The 19,460-nt window shown below is 42.7% G+C and overlaps 1 protein-coding gene across 3 annotated transcripts in view; it reads left to right on the forward strand.

Moving 5' to 3' along the window:
• The window catches only part of LOC131251670 (uncharacterized), a 46,330-nt gene extending 31,200 nt beyond the window's left edge, over positions 1–15,130 (forward strand). For all 3 annotated transcript variants that reach the window (XM_058252531.1, XM_058252533.1, XM_058252532.1), the window contains 3 exons: positions 306–414; positions 891–1,070; positions 14,786–15,130. In XM_058252531.1, the coding sequence (XP_058108514.1) occupies positions 306–414; positions 891–1,070; positions 14,786–14,947 (451 nt within the window). In that variant the 3' untranslated portion in view covers positions 14,948–15,130. The remainder of the gene's footprint in view (positions 1–305; positions 415–890; positions 1,071–14,785) is intronic.
• The last annotated feature ends 4,330 nt before the right edge of the window (positions 15,131–19,460 follow it).

A 19,460-nucleotide genomic window follows, 5' to 3' on the forward strand; every position in this document is an offset into this window, starting at 1 on the left:
AGATCTCAGACCTACCGTGCTGTGCTGGCACACGTGTGGCGTGTACTAGAGCTTTATTGCATATATGTCTGGGCTTAACAATGCTCTGCACTCCACTTCTATGTACTTTCAAGGAGTGCATTCAGTGCCTGTACAGGCCATGCATTAGAAGTTTCAAGCACTTGGTTGCTATTTTGGAAGCTATATAACCTTTCGGTAGTCTGAAAGTTCGGCCTCAGTACTGGATTGCTTATTTGGGGCTCTATTCATTGGTTTTCATTACGATATTCGCATTTAAATTTCTGAATTGTTTTCCTTCATTGCAGTGCTGCTTCAGAAAAACTCAAAGTTCATCCTAATCTGTATGTGATGACCATACAACTACTAGCTCGCAACGAACGCTATGCGGAACTTGGGCTTTTCATCATAAATAAGGTAATATTCCGACTCAATTGCAACATTCTTGCCCCACTAGCCAGCATAGCCAGCCCTTCTACAGACCATATGCAAGATCCAACCCATCCATAAAGTTTTCCCCCTCCATTTTAGATGATGCTCTATCACAAAAATGAGGCCGGTCCACATCATCAGTGGTCAATGTATGAAACAAGTTTTTCTAGCCATTCATTTGTTCTGTAAGGCCCCCCCCCCCCCCCCACTCTCAGCTTCGTGAGAATTTGGGCTGGGCCTGCCTTATGAACGGCTTGGATCCAGTGCATGCATGTGCCACTTCATCACATGTCAGCTGTGCGTTCCTCGAGGGCGCTTGTCACCACTGTCATGGACCCATACATTCATTTACATGAGAAACACTCTCTGCTTGGCTACAGCTTGAACCCGAGGGCCCTTTCTCACCTGAGACATCAGCTATGGCTCAAACCTGAGGGCCAGTGTATTTGTTTCTCATGCAGATTCTAGAGCCCTCAAGAGAAGTTGCTTTACAGCTTTTAGAGTCAGGTCGGCAAAATTTCCAAACAAGGAAGTTAGGTTTGGATATGCTAAGGCAGCTTTCATTGCATCATGATTACGTGTTGATGCTAGTGCAAGACGGATACTATCTCGAAGCTTTGCGGTATGCACGGAAGCATAAGGTAATTTCTAGTTGTCCTTGTCAAGTAGACTAGAACAATTATTGTGGATGTTTTCAAATAGTTGTCAAATTACTATGATATTTTGGCCTATAGCCCGTCCATGGGTTGCCCACCAGATAAACAGTCCCAATCACCAAACATCTTTGCCACATGTACCATGAGCGAGCTCCATAGAACTATGCAACCACCAACATATTAACATTCCTCTTCATAGCCTTGGTGGTCTTGATTTGCTTATAGGTTGATTTGTGAAGGGTTTTGATTTCAAACCCAAATTCTTCTTGTGTTACGAACATTCATGTTGTATGAGCTTTGCCATGGCCTTGAGGGTCAAGCACCTCCAAACCAACGTTGGCAAACTTGGGACTCAAGCTCGACTCGTTCGACCCGCTGAACTTAACTCGGGTGGGTCAATGTAGTGACTTGGGTGAGTCATGCTTTTTCCAATTAAATAATTTCATAATGATGAAACTATAGATAAATGTTAAAGAAATAATTACTAACAAAATTATCTTTAAAAAAAATAATTACTTACAAAATTCATCCAACTCAGCTTGTGAACATTCATCATATGGTTGAAAATCCATATATCCAATAGTTCTAATTCAACAATTGTCCACCAATCAAAGGACAAGTGATGCGGACACAGGTGCATTCAAGGTGTACCAACGAAGAAAGCGCCAACCACAAGTGCCGTCCTTGTGGATAGGCGAATATTGAGGAGCTGAAGACCTTTCACATGTGATTGGACATATAGAAGACCCCACTTAGGGAAGACACATGTGAAGGAAGATTGGAGAAAGAGGACCGAGCGCCCAAACTTTCCCATACTTATGTTATTTGCACGTTTTTTGACTTAGTTAGCGGTCTTTTAGTAATCTTATATCTTTATTTGCTTATCCTAGGGGTATTTTAGTAATTTTATGTCTTTATGTGCTTATTTAAGTGGGGTAAAGCCCTAAACACGAATTTCAACTATTGATGAATGAAAAGCAAACCCTTTGGTTGCCTCCATCCTCTCTTCTCTCTAATGGTGCTTCTTCTCTCCCCTTGATCTTCTTCTTCTAATTTCTTCTTGTGCCTCTCCAACTTCCTCAAGGTAATAACTTTCTTTCTTCTATTTTTTTTGTTTTGGCTAATTCCTCTTCGATCAAAATCTTGAGAACCAATCTAAACCCTAAATCCCCAAATTCTCAAATCCCTAATCAGAAACTTCTTGGTTCTTCGGACTAGTGATCTTCATTGATCGATTGGGTGTGACCATGCAAGATCGGGAGGTCTCATCCTCGCCGGATCCAACCTAAGTGGTAATTGAATTCCATACTCCATGGTTGTAGTGATGGCCCGCTCCATTGCATGTTTCCTTTATGATTTTCTCAGAGTTATGATGATTATTGTTAGAATTTTAGATCATTTATTCCTTTTATTTCCACTGTTTAATTATCTCCATGAGCATGCATCATAATTAGGGCTGTCCTGCGTCAAATTTGGTATCAAAGCCTAGGCTTGCATGGTTTTTGTCTAGATCGAGTTATCAAATTAGGGTTTTGATTTTTAGGTTTAACTTGGGAAAGTTTCAAGTTTAGAAAGTTTTCAATTTTCGAAACTTTCCAATTTTAGAAAGTTTCTAATCTGGAAAATTTTCAGATTTGAGTTGTTTCCTGTTTCAACTTAATTGTGTCAGTTCATAGTAGTTTTGCATTCATCGCATTCATCTTGAAAGTCATAACACCTAGTAGTCTAGTTAGGTAGAGTTTGGTTCAAGTCTTCATTGTATGCCCACGAGAAGAGGTAGAGGTTTCGGACTTCAACCTACCATGAATAACGAGCAGTTATCTGAGCAACTTGCTCAATTGATACAAAAGATAACCGCCCTAGAAGCGGGTCAAAGGCGTGAGTTTGCCCGCCTTGAGAACCAAATTACCACCACCATGACTAAGGTGGAGCAACTAGAGGCGTCCCAAAAGGAAAACCCCGCTGTAGGGGAAGATGCGCACTCCCAAGTGGAAGGAATCATTGAAGAACGTGCTGCCACACGTGGTGGTAGTGAGGATAGAGATCGTGGTAACGGTCGTGGTGTGGTGCGAGAGGCACGAACCACATGTGGTCATCAAGACCGTTATGATCCAGATGAGCGTGCGATGAAGAGTGTGAGAGTTGAGGCCCCGAGTTTTGATGGACGCTTGGATCCCAAAGCATTCCTTGACTGGGTTGCTGACATGGACCACTACTTTGAGTGGTATGGCATGTCAGAAAACCGTCAAATGCAGTTTGCTAAGATGAAGCTTGTGGGTCAAGCCAAGCTCTTCTGGACCAACACCGAGCGTAGGGTAGAGAGAGTTGGTAGAGTCCCTATCACACATTGGTATGAGATGAAAGAGAAGTTGAAGGAGAAGTACCTTCCTCTCTCATACCGTCAGAAGCTTCTTGACCAATGGCAATCCTTACGCCAAGGGTCAATGTCTGCCGCTGACTACATCACTAAATTTGAAGAGTATGTGATGCGATGTGATATCCGAGAAGACCCTCTAGTAACGCTCTCGCGTTTTAAGACGGGCCTTTGTGCGGATCTTCAGCACGAGCTTATCACTCGGCCCTTAACGGACTTAGATGAAGCATATCAAGTCGTGCAGGAGTTAGAGCAGTATCTGAAGGCTCCTGTCGTTCGTCGTTTTGAGTCCCGAGACTCCAATACTAGATCTAGTTCCCAAGGAACTAGACCTAATATTGGTAATCAACCTAGGGCACAGGGGACCATTCCGCCTAGGCCTAGGGAGGACAAGGGCAAAGGGGTTCTTGGTGCCGGTCCTAGTAACATGAGCCAAGTGAGGTGCTATGAGTGTGGCAACCTTGGCCACATGTCTAATCAGTGTCCTACGAAGAGTCGTAGGAGAGCCTTAGTTATAGGCAAATCCCACGAAGGTGGAGATGACCAGGGTGATTATGAAGTTGAAGAGTATCACCCTGAAGGAGGACTTACTGATGAAGAAGAAGTGAATGGAGACGCAACGCTTGCAGTAGTCAGGCGTGTGTTAGCTCAGTTTAGAAGTAGTGCTGACTGGCGTCGAAGCACTATCTTCTACACTATTGTTAAGTGTGGTGAAAAGAATTGTAAGGTGATAGTGGACAGTGGAAGTTGTCAGAATATGATTTCCACTAGCACCTTAGATCGCTTAAAACTGAAATCCACACCTCATCCAGATCCGTATAAAGTTTCTTGGGTTGACAAGACATCCCTACCTGTCACCCAGCAATGTCTAGTCCCCATCGAGTTTGGGTCATACAAAGAGTCCCTGTGGTGTGATGTTTTACCTATGGATGTGGGACATGTTATCCTAGGTAGACCGTGGCTATTCGATAATGATGTCACGATCTTTGGCCGTTCGAATGCGTGTACTTTTATGTATAATGGTAAAAAGATCAAACTTAATCCCATGCCACCTGAGAATACACTAGGAAAGAAGAAGGATGAGAAGGCAAGTGAGCCTAGAGAAATGGGGAAATCCAAACCTAAGTCTTTACATATAATCAGCGCAAGAGAGTTTGAAAAAGAGGCTAAGGAGGATTCTATGGTGTATGCCCTTGTGGCTAGAGAAATTACACCTGAGGTTCCATCAGAGTTGCCCTGTGAGGTGATCTCGATCCTGAAGGAATACAGTGATGTATTTCCTGAAGACTTACCGAATGAGTTGCCACCTATGAGGGACATACAGCATGCCATTGATCTTGTCCCAGGGTCTACTCTACCGAACCTTCCTCACCACAGGATGAACCCTGCAGCGCATGCAGAGTTGAAGAAGCAAGTTGATGAGCTTCTGCAAAAGGGTTTCATCCAAGAGAGTATGAGCCCGTGTGCCGTGCCTGCATTGTTGACGCCAAAGAAAGACGGCACGTGGCGCATGTGTGTGGATAGCCGTGCCATAAACAAAATTACTGTCAAGTATAGGTTCCCTATACCTAGACTTGATGATATGCTTGACATGATGGCCAGGTCCACTATATTCTCTAAGATAGACCTCAAGAGTGGATATCACCAAATTCGTATACGCCCAGGAGATGAGTGGAAGACGGCGTTTAAGACGAAAGATGGGTTGTATGAGTGGTTGGTCATGCCCTTCGGCTTGACTAACGCACCCAGTACTTTCATGCGGGTGATGACCCAAGCTTTGAGGCCGTTCATGGAAAAATTCCTAGTGGTGTACTTTGACGATATTCTTATTTATAGTACCACTAAGGAATCACACCTTGAACATTTAAAGAAGGTCTGTAGTGTCCTTAGGAAGGAAAAGTTGTACGCTAATCTTAAGAAATGTGCATTCATGTCTAACCAAGTTGTGTTCTTAGGATTTATAGTGTCATCTGAAGGGATGCGGGCAGACCATGAAAAGTCAGGGCCATAGTTGAGTGGCCAAAACCAAGGAACATTCATGAGGTGCGAAGTTTTCACGGCCTAGCAACTTTTTATCGTCGGTTCATTAGGGGTTTTAGCACGATCATGGCTCCCATTACCGAGTGCATGAAAAAGGGAGAGTTCGTGTGGTCTAAAGCCGCCGTCAAGGCTTTTAAAGAAATTAAGGGCAAGATGGTGGAAGCTCCTGTCATGCGTCTACCTGACTTTTCTACAGTCTTTGTAGTAGCGTGCGATGCGTCTGGTGTCGGTATAGGTGGAGTGTTGAGTCAAGAAGGACACCCAGTGGCCTATTTCAGTGAAAAACTGAATGAGGCAAAACAAAAATACTCCACTTACGACAAAGAATTTTATGCGGTAGTGCAATCCCTGAGACATTGGCGACACTACCTCCTACCGCAAGAATTCGTTTTGTTTTCTGACCATGAGGCTTTGAGATATTTGCATTCTCAGAAGAAACTCAACCCAAGGCATGCCAAGTGGGTAGCGTTTCTTCAGGAATATTCGTTTGTTTTGAAACACAAGGCCGGGGTTGAAAACAAACCAGCGGATGCCCTTAGTAGGAGAGTGGCGTTGCTCAACTCTTTAAGTGTAGAGGTAGTCGGATTTGAGCAAATGAAAGATGAATACCCCATCTGTCCTGATTTTGGGGGTACTTACACGTCGCTCTCTAGTGACCAGCATATTATGGGTGGATATGTTCTTAAAGATGGCTTTCTTTTCAAGGGAGACAGACTTTGTATTCCCCGTATGTCCCTTCGTGAATTCCTCATCTGGGAGCTTCATTCAGGAGGGATAGCTGGCCATTTTGGTCGTGATAAGACCATTGCCCTCGTGGAAGATCGTTTCTATTGGCCAAGCCTCAAGCGAGACGTAGTCAAAGTTTTAGGGCTGTGTCGAACATGTCAGCTGACAAAGCAAAGAAAGCAAAATACCGGGCTTTACACGCCATTGGCAGTGCCACATGCTCCGTGGCAGGACATTAGTATGGACTTCGTGCTCGGGCTTCCCAAGACTATAAAAAAGCATGATTCCATTTTTGTCGTTGTGGACTGTTTTTCTAAAATGGCGCATTTCCTCCCATGTTCGAAGACGTCAGATGTGTCTCATATTGCTCGTTTTTTTTTTTGGTGTGGTGCGTTTCCATGGGTTACCTAAAACCATAGTGTCTGATCGTGATGTTCGATTTACTAGCTATTTTTGGAAGACACTGTGGCACATTATGGGAACTCGTTTGCAATTTTCTACTGCTTACCACCCACAAACAGATGGTTAAACTAAAGTGGTAAACCGTAGCCTTGGAAATCTTCTACATTGTCTAGTGGGTGAACATGTTAAGACTTGGGACCTAATTCTACCAACTGTTGAACTTGCTTATAATGGGTCAGTTAATAGATCTACAGGGTTGAGTCCTTTTGAAATTGTAAGTGGTTATAAACCTAGAATGCCCATAGATCTCTTACCTATGTCTATTACCCAAAGGTCTTCTGAGTCAGCCGATGCATTCGCACGCCATATTCATGATTTGCATACACATATTAGACAGCGGTTAAATAAGAGCAATGATGATTATAAAGTTTCAGCTGATTCTCATCGTAGAGTGCAAGAATTTCAAGAAGGAGACTGTAATGGTGCGAATAAAGCCAGAGCGATTCTCTCAAGGATCTGCAAAGAAATAACAAGCACGTAGTGCTGGACCATTTAAGATATTATAAAAGGTTGGGTCCAACGCGTATCGGGTTGACCTTCCACCTGAAATGAGCATTAATCCAACTTTTAATGTGGAAGATCTAGTCCGTGCCCATACTCCCATTATTGATACATCGTCCCTTTCATGGCCTTTTTCTGAGTTTGCTACTCAACCCCTTCCACTCCCTCCTCCACCCATTACCCATAAAGAAGCAATTGAGGAAATCTTGGATGACGAGATAGTATCCACGAGAGATGGGGGTTTCCAAAGGTATCTTGTCAAGTGGAAGAACAAACCATCTTCTGAATCTACGTGGCTGTCGGGCGACGCATTGCAGGGTATTGATCCAGATCTACTTGAGCGTTACAAAAGTTTCAACTCGTCGGGGTCGAGTTTTTCTCACCCGAGGGGAATTGATGCGGACACGGGTGCATTCAAGGTGTACCAACGAAGAAAGCGCCAACCACAAGTGCCGTCCTTGTGGATAGGCGAATATTGAGGAGCTGAAGACCTTTCACATGTGATTGGACATATAGAAGACCCCACTTAGGGAAGACACATGTGAAGGAAGATTGGAGAAAGAGGACCGAGCGCCCAAACTTTCCCATACTTATGTTATTTACACGTTTTTTGACTTAGTTAGCGGTCTTTTAGTAATCTTATATCTTTATTTGCTTATCCTAGGGGTATTTTAGTAATTTTATGTCTTTATGTGCTTATTTAAGTGGGGTAAAGCCCTAAACACGAATTTCAACTATTGATGAATGAAAAGCAAACCCTTTGGTTGCCTCCTTCCTCTCTTCTCTCTAATGGTGCTTCTTCTCTCCCCTTGATCTTCTTCTTCTAATTTCTTCTTGTGCCTCTCCAACTTCCTCAAGGTAATAACTTTCTTTCTTCTATTTTTTTTGTTTTGGCTAATTCCTCTTCGATCAAAATCTTGAGAACCAATCTAAACCCTAAATCCCCAAATTCTCAAATCCCTAATCCGAGAAACTTCTTGGTTCTTCGGACTAGTGATCTTCATTGATCGATTGGGTGTGACCATGCAAGATCGGGAGGTCTCATCCCTCGCCGGATCCAACCTAAGTAGTAATTGAATTCCATACTCCATGGTTGTAGTGATGGCCCGCTCCATTGCATGTTTCCTTTATGATTTTCTCAGTTATGATGATTATTGTTAGAATTTTAGATCATTTATTCCTTTTATTTCCGCTGTTTAATTATCTCCATGAGCATGCATCATAATTAGGGCCGTCCTGCGTCAACAAGATTGCTCAAACAATCTGATTTTAGGGATGAGATTTGGAGACAGGGGTTCCAAAATTTAAATAGCTTAACTAGTATTAACATATGCCATGTGTACAATTTCAGAGACCGCGCGCACACACACACACACTACCGGTCTCTTGCGAACCATAAACAGGTTATGTGCGAGCAAATGTGTCGTCAGGCTCGGGTGGGCCCCACCATGATGTTTTTCTTTAGTCCACTTCGACCATCAGATGCATGATCCAATTTTAGACGTAGGTCTCAAAAATCAGCCCAATCAGTGATTCATGTGGGTCATACCAAGGGAAATAGTTGGGAGGGGAACACTCGCCCTTGATTTTTTGATGGGCCCACCATGATGTGTTCGTGAAATCCACTCCAACCATTACATGTGCCATCCCATGTTAGGCCCAGGGCCAAAAGATAGGCTGATTTGTGATTCAGGTGAGCCCCACTAAAGGAAACACTTGGGAGAGAGGCGTCCGTGGTTGATTTTTACAAGGCCTACCATGATGATTATGTGAAATCCACTCAAAACATTAGATGCCATGCTAAAATTTAGGCTTAGAGCCCAAAAGTTAGGGCCATCTGTGATTCAAGTGGGCCACACCATAGGAAACATTTTGGAGGACGAGTGTCACCCGATACACTGTTTACTTGGTGTGGCCACCCGAATCACAAATGGAGCTGGTTTTTCAGCCGTAGGCCTAAAATTGAGTCACTCACCTGATGGTTGGAGTGGATTTTGGAAATACGTGACGGTGGGCCCCAACCTAGCTTGATGTTATGTAAATGGCTTTTACGTCACTGGTTTTTTACTTGACTCCATTAACATATGTAGAGTCATTTACGTAGGAAATGGTGGGCTGGCAGTGGGCCCTAATGTGAATTTTTTAAAAAAATATGCTCTTACCATCAAGTGTGTGACCCAATTTTAGTCCTATATCTTAAAAACAAGCCCCATCCGAGATTTAGGTAGAGCATACAATTGGAAACAATCTACGGGGCAATGCCCACCCTCCAAATTGTTTCCCTTTGTGTGGCCCGCTTGAATCACAGATGGGCCTGATTTTGGGTCCTAGGCCTAAATTTTTGTGTTGCATCTAATGGTTCGCATGGATTTCACATAAATCATCACGGTGGGCCTTGCAGAAAATCAACAGTGCACATCTCTCTCTCAACTATTTCCTTTGGTGTGGCCCACTTGAATCATGAGTCAGTGTGATTTTTGTGCCCTAGGCCTAAGTAGTGGATGATGCATTGTTGTTCGGAGTGGATTGTGCATGCACATCATGGCGCCCCCCTATCATATGTTTCCCTTGGTGTGGCCCACCTGAATTATGGATGTGGCTGATTTTTTAGCCTAGGGCCTAACATGAGTTGACACATCTAATGGTTAGAGTAGATTGCAGAAGCACGTCACGACAGGGCTTAGTTGAGCAAAGAGGGAGTTTCCCATGAGGTCAAGCTCTATGGGCCCCACTGATGTGCTATGAGGTTGACCTCATGGGAGCTTCCCATGAGGTCGAGCTCTATGGGCCCTACTGATGTGCGTTGGACATCCACTCCACCAATTAGATGCACCCTTCTATGGTGGGCTATGGCCTAAAAATCTAGCCAATCCATGACTTAGGTGGGCCACACCACAGATAATAGTTGAGAGTGGATGCCCACCTATTTTAACCTTTCCGATTGTTTTTAGGACCCACTGGTTTAGATATCCAGCCCATCCATTATGCCTAAAACATCTAAAAGCACTTAGTGAGGCCACCTGAGTTTTGGAATGGCCTGAAATTTGGTGTAGCCCCTCATCCAAATGGGGCTTAAAAAATGGGTCGCTTTGGGCGAGTCTTGAGTTGACTCGCTGCGTTGGCCAAACTTGCTCCAAACATGGCCACATGTGCCTGCCTAACATGGTTGGGACATTTGAGCTGCATTGGTGGGCCCCATCATGGAGATGACGTCGTACAGAATGCCATTCAACTCATCAATTGGGCTGCACACGTAGTGTTCAAAATATCAGTATCGTCACCTATATTGGAGACTTGCCTTTTTTTTTTATTTTTTTGAGTCATTGAATTAATCGAAAACTCAAACAAACTTAACCCTGAGCGATCTGACTACCATCGAGTCTACACTAGTTTTGACTTGGTGAGGCTTAAAAAATGGGTTGCTTTAGGCAAGTATTGAGTTGACTCGCTGCGTCTAGGGGTGTACACGAACCGAGCTAGCTCGGTTAGCTCGCTCGACTCGACTTGAAGCTGAGTTCAAGCCGAGTCGAGCTGATTTTGTTAGCTTGAAAATGAGTTTGAGCCGAGTTCGAGTTGGCCGTAGCTCGACTCGACTCGGATCAAACCCAGCTCGAATCGAACTCGGATCGAACCCAACTCGAATCGAACTCAAAGAAGTGTGGCTAGTGGCAAGGAAGTTATGTATATGAAACCAACACCCTTTTTTTCTTGATATTTATGTTGCTTAGAAGGTGTTTGATAAAATACCTGTAAAACCATTGTTGCTATCTCAAATACAGTGGGATTTTGAAGGTGCAGTTCAAGTGTCTGTGAAAATGCCTCGATGACAAACTCAGCTCGATCTTGGCTCGAACTCGGCCTGAGCTAGCCCGAGCTGCTAACCAAACCGAGCCGAGCTGAGGCCAGCTCGACTCAGTTCGACTCGATGTACACCCCTAACTGCGTCGGCCAAACTTGCTCCAAACATGGCCACATGTGCCTGCCTAACATGGTTGGGACATTTGAGCTGCATTGGCGAGCCCCATCATGGAGATGACGTCAAACAAAAGGCCATTCAACTCATCAGTTGGGCCACACACGTAGTGTTCAAAATATTAGTATCGTCACTTATATTGGAGACTTGCCTTTAAAAATAAAAAATAAAAATAAAATAAAATTAAAGTCACCGAGTTAAACGAAAACTCGAACAAACTTGACCATGAGTGATGTTAACCTCCACCAAGTCTACACTAGTTTTGACTAGGTGGAGCTTCAAAAATGGGTCGCCTTGGGCAAGTCCCAAGTTGATTAGTTGTGTTGGCCAAACTTGCTCCAAACATGGCCATAGGCGCCTGCTTGACAAGTTTGGGTGTTTGAGCTGCCCCGATAGGCCCCATCATGGAGATGACGTTGCACAGAAGGCCATTCAATTCATCAATTGGGCTATGCACGTAGTGTTCAAAATATCAGTATCGTCACCTGTATTAGAGACTTGCTTGATTTTTTTATTTTTTTAAGTCTCCGACTTAATTGAAAATGCAAACGACTTACCCATGAGTGATTTTGATCTCCACCGAGTTTACACCAGTTTTGACTAGGTGGGGCTTAAAAAATTGGTCACCTTGGGCGAGCCCCGAGTTGACTTGTTGCGTCAACTAAACTTGCCCCAAACATGGCCACAGGCGCCTACCTGACATGTTTGGGATGTCTAAGCTACACTGGTGGGCCCCATCATGGAGATGACGTTGCACATAAGGCTATTCAACTCGTCGGTTGAGCCACGCACGTAGTGTTCAAAATATTAGTATCATTACCTGTGTTGGAGACTTGCCGCTTTTTTTCTTTTTCTTTTTTCCTTTTTGAGTCACTGAGTTAATAGAAAATTTGGACAAACTTGCCCGTGACTGTGAGTGATTTTTGACATCCACCGAGTCTACATTAGTTTTGAGTAGGTGGGGCTTTAAATATGGTTTGCCTTGGGCAAGTCACAAGTTGACTCACTGTGTCGGCCAAACTTGCTCCAAACATAGCTAGAGGCGCCTGCTTGACATGTTAGGTTGTACACGAACCGAGTTAGCTCGGTTAGCTCGCTCGACTCGACTCGAAAAAGCTCGATTCGATCGAAGCTGAGTTCGAGCCAAGTTTAGCTGATTTTTTGAGCTCGAAAAAATTTTGAACCAAGTTTGAGCTTGCCCAAGCTTGACTTGACTCGGATTGAACCCACTCTCGAACTGAACTCGAATCAAACTAGTTCAGTGACTCGGTTACTTTGATATTGATGTTACTCACCAAGTGTTTGATGAAATGACTCAATGAAGTGTTGGCTAGTGGCAAGGAAGGTATGTATATGAAACAAATACCATTTTTTCTTGATTTTGATGTTGCTTACAAGGTGTTTGATGAAATGCTTGTTAACAGCTGTTGTTGTTTTACATACAGTGAGAAATTGAAAGTACACAGAATGCATTTGTGAAAATGCCACAGAGGCTCGATTTTGGCTAGAACTTGGCTCAAACTAGCCCGAGCTGGCCAGTCAAGCTCGAGGACCGAGCCGAGCCGAGTAAAGTCGAGCTGAGGCCAACTCAACTCGGTTCGATTCGATGTACACCCCTACTAGCATGTTTGGGATGTTCGAGTTGCACCGGTGGGCCCCATCATGGAGATGATGTCGCACAGAAGGACATTCAACTCATCAATTGAGCCATGCATGTAGTGTTCAAAATATCAGTATCGTCACTTGTATTGGAGACTTGCTCAATATATATGTGTGTGTGTGTGTGTGTGTGTAGACCGTGAGCGATTTTGACCTCCACCAAGTCTACATTAGTTTTGACTAGGTGGGGCTTCAAAAATGGGTCGCCTTGGGCGAGTCTCAAGTTGACTCACTGCGTCGGAGAAACTTGCTCCAAACATGGCCACATGCGCTTGCCTAACGTGTTTGGGACGTCTAAGCTGCACTGGTGGGCCCCATCATGAAAATAACATCGCATAGAAGGCCATTCAACTCATTAGTTGGGCCACACACAGTGTTCAAAATATCACTATCGTCACTTGTATTGGAGACCTGGGATATGGAAGCATGTATTGATATTGTCGATAATATCATAGATATCAGGGAATGTATAACTGTTTGTGAGTGAAACATTGGAGAAATATTAGGAATAAAAAGGTGGAATATTTCAGTGAAACTTCAAGAGACGTTAAAAGACACATGATTACACACTTTATGACTGAAAATATTACAAAAAAACAATTATACATAATTAAGTTTCCCTCGTATAAGGGCCCAAACTATGCATTATTGGACATAAATACTTAATTAATAAAACTATGATTTTAATGCACAATTTTTTAAAGAAATAATGCAATAATTTAGCACATGTAATTCACTAACTTCAAACACTCATAGGAAGATGTCGCCCCTAAAAAGTTAGAAAACAAATTTCTCTCTCTCTCTTTTTTTTTTTTTTCCTTTCTGGAATTTTTCATTTATTAACATCGGTATCATTGATATTATCGATAATATCAGCAATATTATTACATTTATTGATGATACAGTGTATTTATTTCAGAGGGTTGTTGTGAATATCTCACAATATTGAAAATATCATGTGATATTGGCAATTTTATTGATAACATCAACCTATGGTGTATTTTTAATAGCACATGGATAATGTCAGCTGATAGTATCGACAATATCTGAATACCAAGATCACTGTGCGCACATGTATGAAGATGACAATTGACAGGCAGTTTAGAAACTATGCCTCTGGTTCACATTCAGTGTACACACGTATACTCTTCCGGAGAGTTGAAATGGCTGATTTTTGATACAGTTCATCTACCTTTTTAGGCCCAACTGATGCACAGATCGGATGTATGACACATGTCAGCTTGGCAGTAGTGGTTGCATGTAGAGGTGCCCTTTTGGCAGTTGTGGTTACATGTAGAGGTGCTCCTTTGGCGGTTGTGGTTGCATGTAGAGGTTACAATTTGCTAAAGGAAACTAGTTATATGTATTTTTTGTTATGGGAATGCAATCTGTGATGATGATCTCCACAGGCCAATGCACAAGCTCGTCATACATGCCATTTTGGCATGCATGGCAGTCCCTGCAGTGAATATAAATTTGCCTGGAATCCGGCTGGTCCGATCATCAGGTAGGCTATGCAAAGAAAATGGATGGTTTGGAAATAGTGATAACCAGACTTCCATATCACACACAGAGGTGTAGCCCACCTGATGAGTTGGTCAGCTTGATTCAAAGGATAGGATTAATGGTCTGGATCACAACAATGCATCAAATGAGCAATTTTTTTTTAGCTTAGAAATACCAGAGTGTATGACCGGGTGGGCCTAACCCACGTCTCTGTTCCATGGCCGGAAAATCAGGCCCGTACAATCATCAGGTAGGCCATGTAGCACTTGTGGATCTTTGCCCAATCCTTTTAACCTTTCTTTTCTCTTGTTTTGTATATGTGACCCAACCCACACCAACCTGATTTCCCGTAGCAGCACTCATGGTGAGGTCCAGCTGATTAACAGCCTGGATTTTGCCCATATGCTACACTGGCATTAATTGGTGGTGGAACCCTAATTTTATTTTGATGGTGCACAGGTCAATACTGTCCGGCCATCGTTGTTTCTTGAAGCAGCATTCGCTGCCAATGATTCGCAACATTTAGCTGCAGTTTTGAGGTTCTTTGCAGATTTTATTCCTGGCTTCAAAAATACATCGGACCATAGTACATACTGCCGTGTTCTCGATGAGATGAGTTGATGTATTTCTCGATAGAGGTACGTCAGGACACTACTTCATGTGAAATGTGAATTCTTTGAAATCCGATGTTCTGTTTTCTTTTCCCTTTCTTCGTAGATACGGAAAGAAAATGAAACTAATTTTAGCAGTGTATTCAACTAGCGAGTAATAATTCAGAGGAATAGTGAAGTACTAATATTTGCAGTGTTGTGGGTGCTTGCATAGTTCTACAACTTGCTGAATCTGACTCGACTGAAAATTCTAGCCGAGTCAGCCAAACTTGGTGGGATTTCGAGCTGAGTCACTCGGATCCTTGGTCGTGGCTGTGACTTGACCCTGACTTAGGAAGACTCATCAAGTCGCCCACTCAGTCGGCTTGACGCGGCTTGCAGCGATTTGTGCCGAGTCACTCAGTGAGTTGTAGCATCATGATTAGTAAAACACAAGCAGAATGAGGGAATTGAATGCATGATCCCTACCAAAGGTGAGATTCACTTAACCAGTGTGCTGTGTTAGATTAGCTGGGGGGTTCTTTTTTTTTTTTTTTTTTCTTATTCTATTTCTAACTAATTTAAATATCAGCTATTATTCCAAGTATTTTTAATTTATAATTATTAAATATCAAGTTGAGTTAGGTATAGTCTTTGAGTCAACCTAACCCAACCCAACTGAAAGAATCGAGTTTTTGGGTTCTCAAACCATGAGTGCTCTATGTGTTGGCCTGTTTTGAATGGTAGAGAGTCCCATTGATCGGACATCCAAACCGGTGACTGTAATGGAGCCTACCTGATGTGAATGGTTCAATTCGTGCCAAAGATTTTTGCAGCGGAGTCCCTTAAGAGGCCTTTGGTGTCATTGCTGTGTTATTATTTTTTAACCTTGCAACGGCTACAGGTGTAGGCACACGTACCCACATGACACGTGGGAGGTCGAGGTCTTTAATGAAGTGGGCCATGTACCACGAACACAGAAAAATGTTCTCCATTCAGGTGTATCAAACCCGTTGGGAAACAAATGGTCCCCATTTGTGGCCCACCAACATGCCACTTTTGCAGGACAACAGCACCACAGGTCTACACACAGCACCTAGTATCCATCATTTATGGCTGGGAGTACTGGGGCATCTAATCCCATTTGCTCCCTTAGCTCTCGTCGCTCAGTGTCGGTATTGGCCTAGCAGAGTGCTTTCGCCTTTGGCGTTTTCTCTGATCTCTACACATTTCACACCAAGCACAAAAATCAGGCTGGTCTGCCCATCAGGTGGACCACATGATGTTTTGTGCATGCTGAGCAATTCACTTGCTAGTTAAGACAATTCAAATTGTTGATGCCGGGGTTAGATGTATAGCATGAAAACTACGCAAGTTCTGACCAATGATCTTAACAATCCGGTTTTACATGTTGAATTTGGACCATTAAACATTTTGGTTTTTGAAATGTGGCACCCTTCCTTTTTTGTTATATGCCGTGTACACCTTTCTTTTTTAGTATTATCAAATAACCCTTTCCCTTTTCATATATGGTCATGAAATGCATGTGCTTACCCCATCAGATTCAATTATTAAAGGGATCATTGATTTAATTAAACTGTTGACCACATAGCATGATGTTTTTGCCCTTGACTCCATAGAAATGAGAGAGATTTACATTTTACCATATGCAATGAAAAGATTATCCACATTATTTCAATGTTGTTTTAAGACAATCTAGGTCAAATGCCAATGTCTTGCTATTAGATGGTTTGGATCATGTGCTCATGTGAGCCCCATGTACCAACGTCATTTGGATCTTCCTCAAAATGAAAATATCTTTCATCTCTACGAAGTCGAGAGCAAAAGCATTATTTCAATGTTAGTAGAAGAGATCCATTATTGACTGCACGCACAACAATATCAAAATGAAAAGAAAGCAGAAAAAAAAAAAGACAAGCTGCAACACACAGATTTACATGGTTTCCTTTCAATACATCCATTGATTCAAAGGAAAGAAACAACTCTTAATACAACGACAGTTCTTTCTCACATGACAATCCTAAATGAACTAGGGTTTACATCCCTTCGGTACATCCATTGATTCAAAGGAAAGAAACAACTCTTAATACAACAACAGTTCTCTTTCACATGACAACCCTAAATGAACCAGGGTTTACATAAAAACTTAATGTGAAATTACAAAATTACTATCTGGACTGAGTACACGCTCTCGGACTCCAAGCAAGGGGCGTTGTCGCCTTGCAAACCCTACAAAAGTGCTAGCTAGATGAACAGAACACTTCAAATGATCAGGCTCCATAGATTCCAAAAGTCAAGAATTAAATTTAATTGTCTTATTTAATGGTCAACTTTGGCAAATATTAACTAAAGGAGTGCCCATATGGTAGACAGGCTCTATTTAAACACTGAGACCATGTGCCAGCATATGTTAGGACCTGAGCCTATAAATCAGGCTGATCAAACTCAAGTGGGCCACACCACAGAGAGCAGTGAGGCTGGGGACGCCAACCATAGAAACCTTCCTAGGGCTTGTGGTATGGCCCCACTTCAGTTTTGGATCGGCCGTATTTTTGGGCTGGCGCCCGAGCATGAACTGATACAAATGGACGGAGTGGATGTTACACATCCTGAAGCGGATTGCGTCCTGTCCCTGCCTAGATGGGGGCTCTGTGGGGCCCACTGTAATGTATGGTATTTATCTACTCCGTTCATCCATTTTTCCAGATGATTTTATTGTATGACCCCATAAATGAGATAGATCCAAAGCTCAAGTGGGCTGCACCACAGGAAGCAGTGGTGATAATGATACCCACCGTTGAAACCTTCTTAGGATCCAATATGATGTTTATGTGCCATCCAACCTTTTCATAAGGCCATATACAGCTTGATCCAATACTTCTGTGGCTCGCAAGAAATTTTTAACGGTGGGAGTTCAATTCCCATCGTATGGTCCACTCGAGCATTGGATCTGCTTCATTTTTGGTTTCACATCCTAAAATGATCTGTAAAAATGGATGAACGGCGTGGATAAAACCCATTCATCACGGTGGGCCCCAAAGAGCCCTGCTCGGACGGATTATCGTCCAGGCGGTGGCAGGACGCAAGGAGTCCGGATCTTCTGTTTGCCAGCAATGTGATTGGGCCACTGGCCCACTGATGACGTTGGACGAATCAAAATGCAGGAAATCCCTGTTCCTGTCAAACAGAGGATCCGGATTCTTTGTTGCAAGGGCTCAAATTGCTGATGGAGGAATGTGGACTGCATGAGCAAGATCCAAACCGTTCATCACATGATTCCTTCCACAGATTGGTCCATTGATTACTAGGGTTACACAGATAGGAAAATGAATGTTGTCCATTTGTTCTATCCATTGTAGGTCCCAGCAAATGAAGGGTGGGCCATCTGGTACAAAAGAGAAGTTGGCTGATGTGCCCGAGTCTCGGTTGTTCATGTGTTCTATCCTACAAATATCCGCTCCGTTCATCCGTTAGAAAACATATGCTTCTTCCTTTTAGACCGTTGGTTTTCATTTTCTAACCCACACGACCGATATTTTGGGCTTGGGCTTGAGCCTTACTGCGGCCGGTCATGGTCTAACCAGCTGGATCAAATCCAGCCCATTCCTCGGCCTTGTAGTCCATGGACAGAAAATTGCATTTCGAGAGGTGGGTCCCACCATAAACGGGCCTTGGTGAACTGCGGGTCACTGCAAATGATCTTATCAATTTGATATATTGGACAGAAAAATTATAAAACAGACAGAGGAAACAGCTTGGAGGGTGGTATCTGGGGGAGTCAATGGGTCGGGCCGAGGCCTGTAAATCAGAATTTTGAATAGAGTAAGCCCGCGGCCCAGCCCGAAACAGTTTAATATCCTGGCCAAGGCCAACGCCAGCCCGGCCTGTTGACAGCCCTGGTATGGTTGATGCAGGGAAGGGTGTGATGAGGAAGATTACCCTTTTACTTCAAGTGTTCAAAATCTTGAATTCAAAAGGTTATTCTTGAATTACAAGAGAAAAAAATTCAGAATTTTATTAATCAATAATATAATGTGTATGATTTCTCCGTTACACTAGTAGTGCCAAAAATAATAATAATAATAATAATAAATAAATAAATAAATAAAAACCTTAATTTGTAATTATCAAAAAAAGTAAAATTCTAACCCTAATAAACGTTACCCAAAAGAGTAAAACTTATATAAAGCTTAATTTATTAAAAATAGAAAATCTTGATATTAGCATGATTATAAGTAATTTTTTAAAAAAGAATGGAATATTAAAACTTTAAAAATAAGAATAAAAAAAAGAGACAAAAATTGGAATTACTAAAAATACTCTTTTCTTTCTTTTTTTTTTTTTCCTGAAATTTCATTTTTGAACCAGAAGCATGAGGCAACCAACACTTGTTGGTTGGTTGACCTGGATGGCCCATTACCACAAAGATTGATAGATCGTGTGTCTCGTTCACACTTCAAGCGACAATTTCTCCCCATCTAATTGAATTTCTTTAAATAGATGCGCTTGGGCCCAATTATGTC

This window comes from Magnolia sinica, chromosome 7 (assembly GCF_029962835.1).
Source record: "Magnolia sinica isolate HGM2019 chromosome 7, MsV1, whole genome shotgun sequence".
Classification (NCBI taxonomy): Eukaryota; Viridiplantae; Streptophyta; class Magnoliopsida; order Magnoliales; family Magnoliaceae; genus Magnolia; species Magnolia sinica.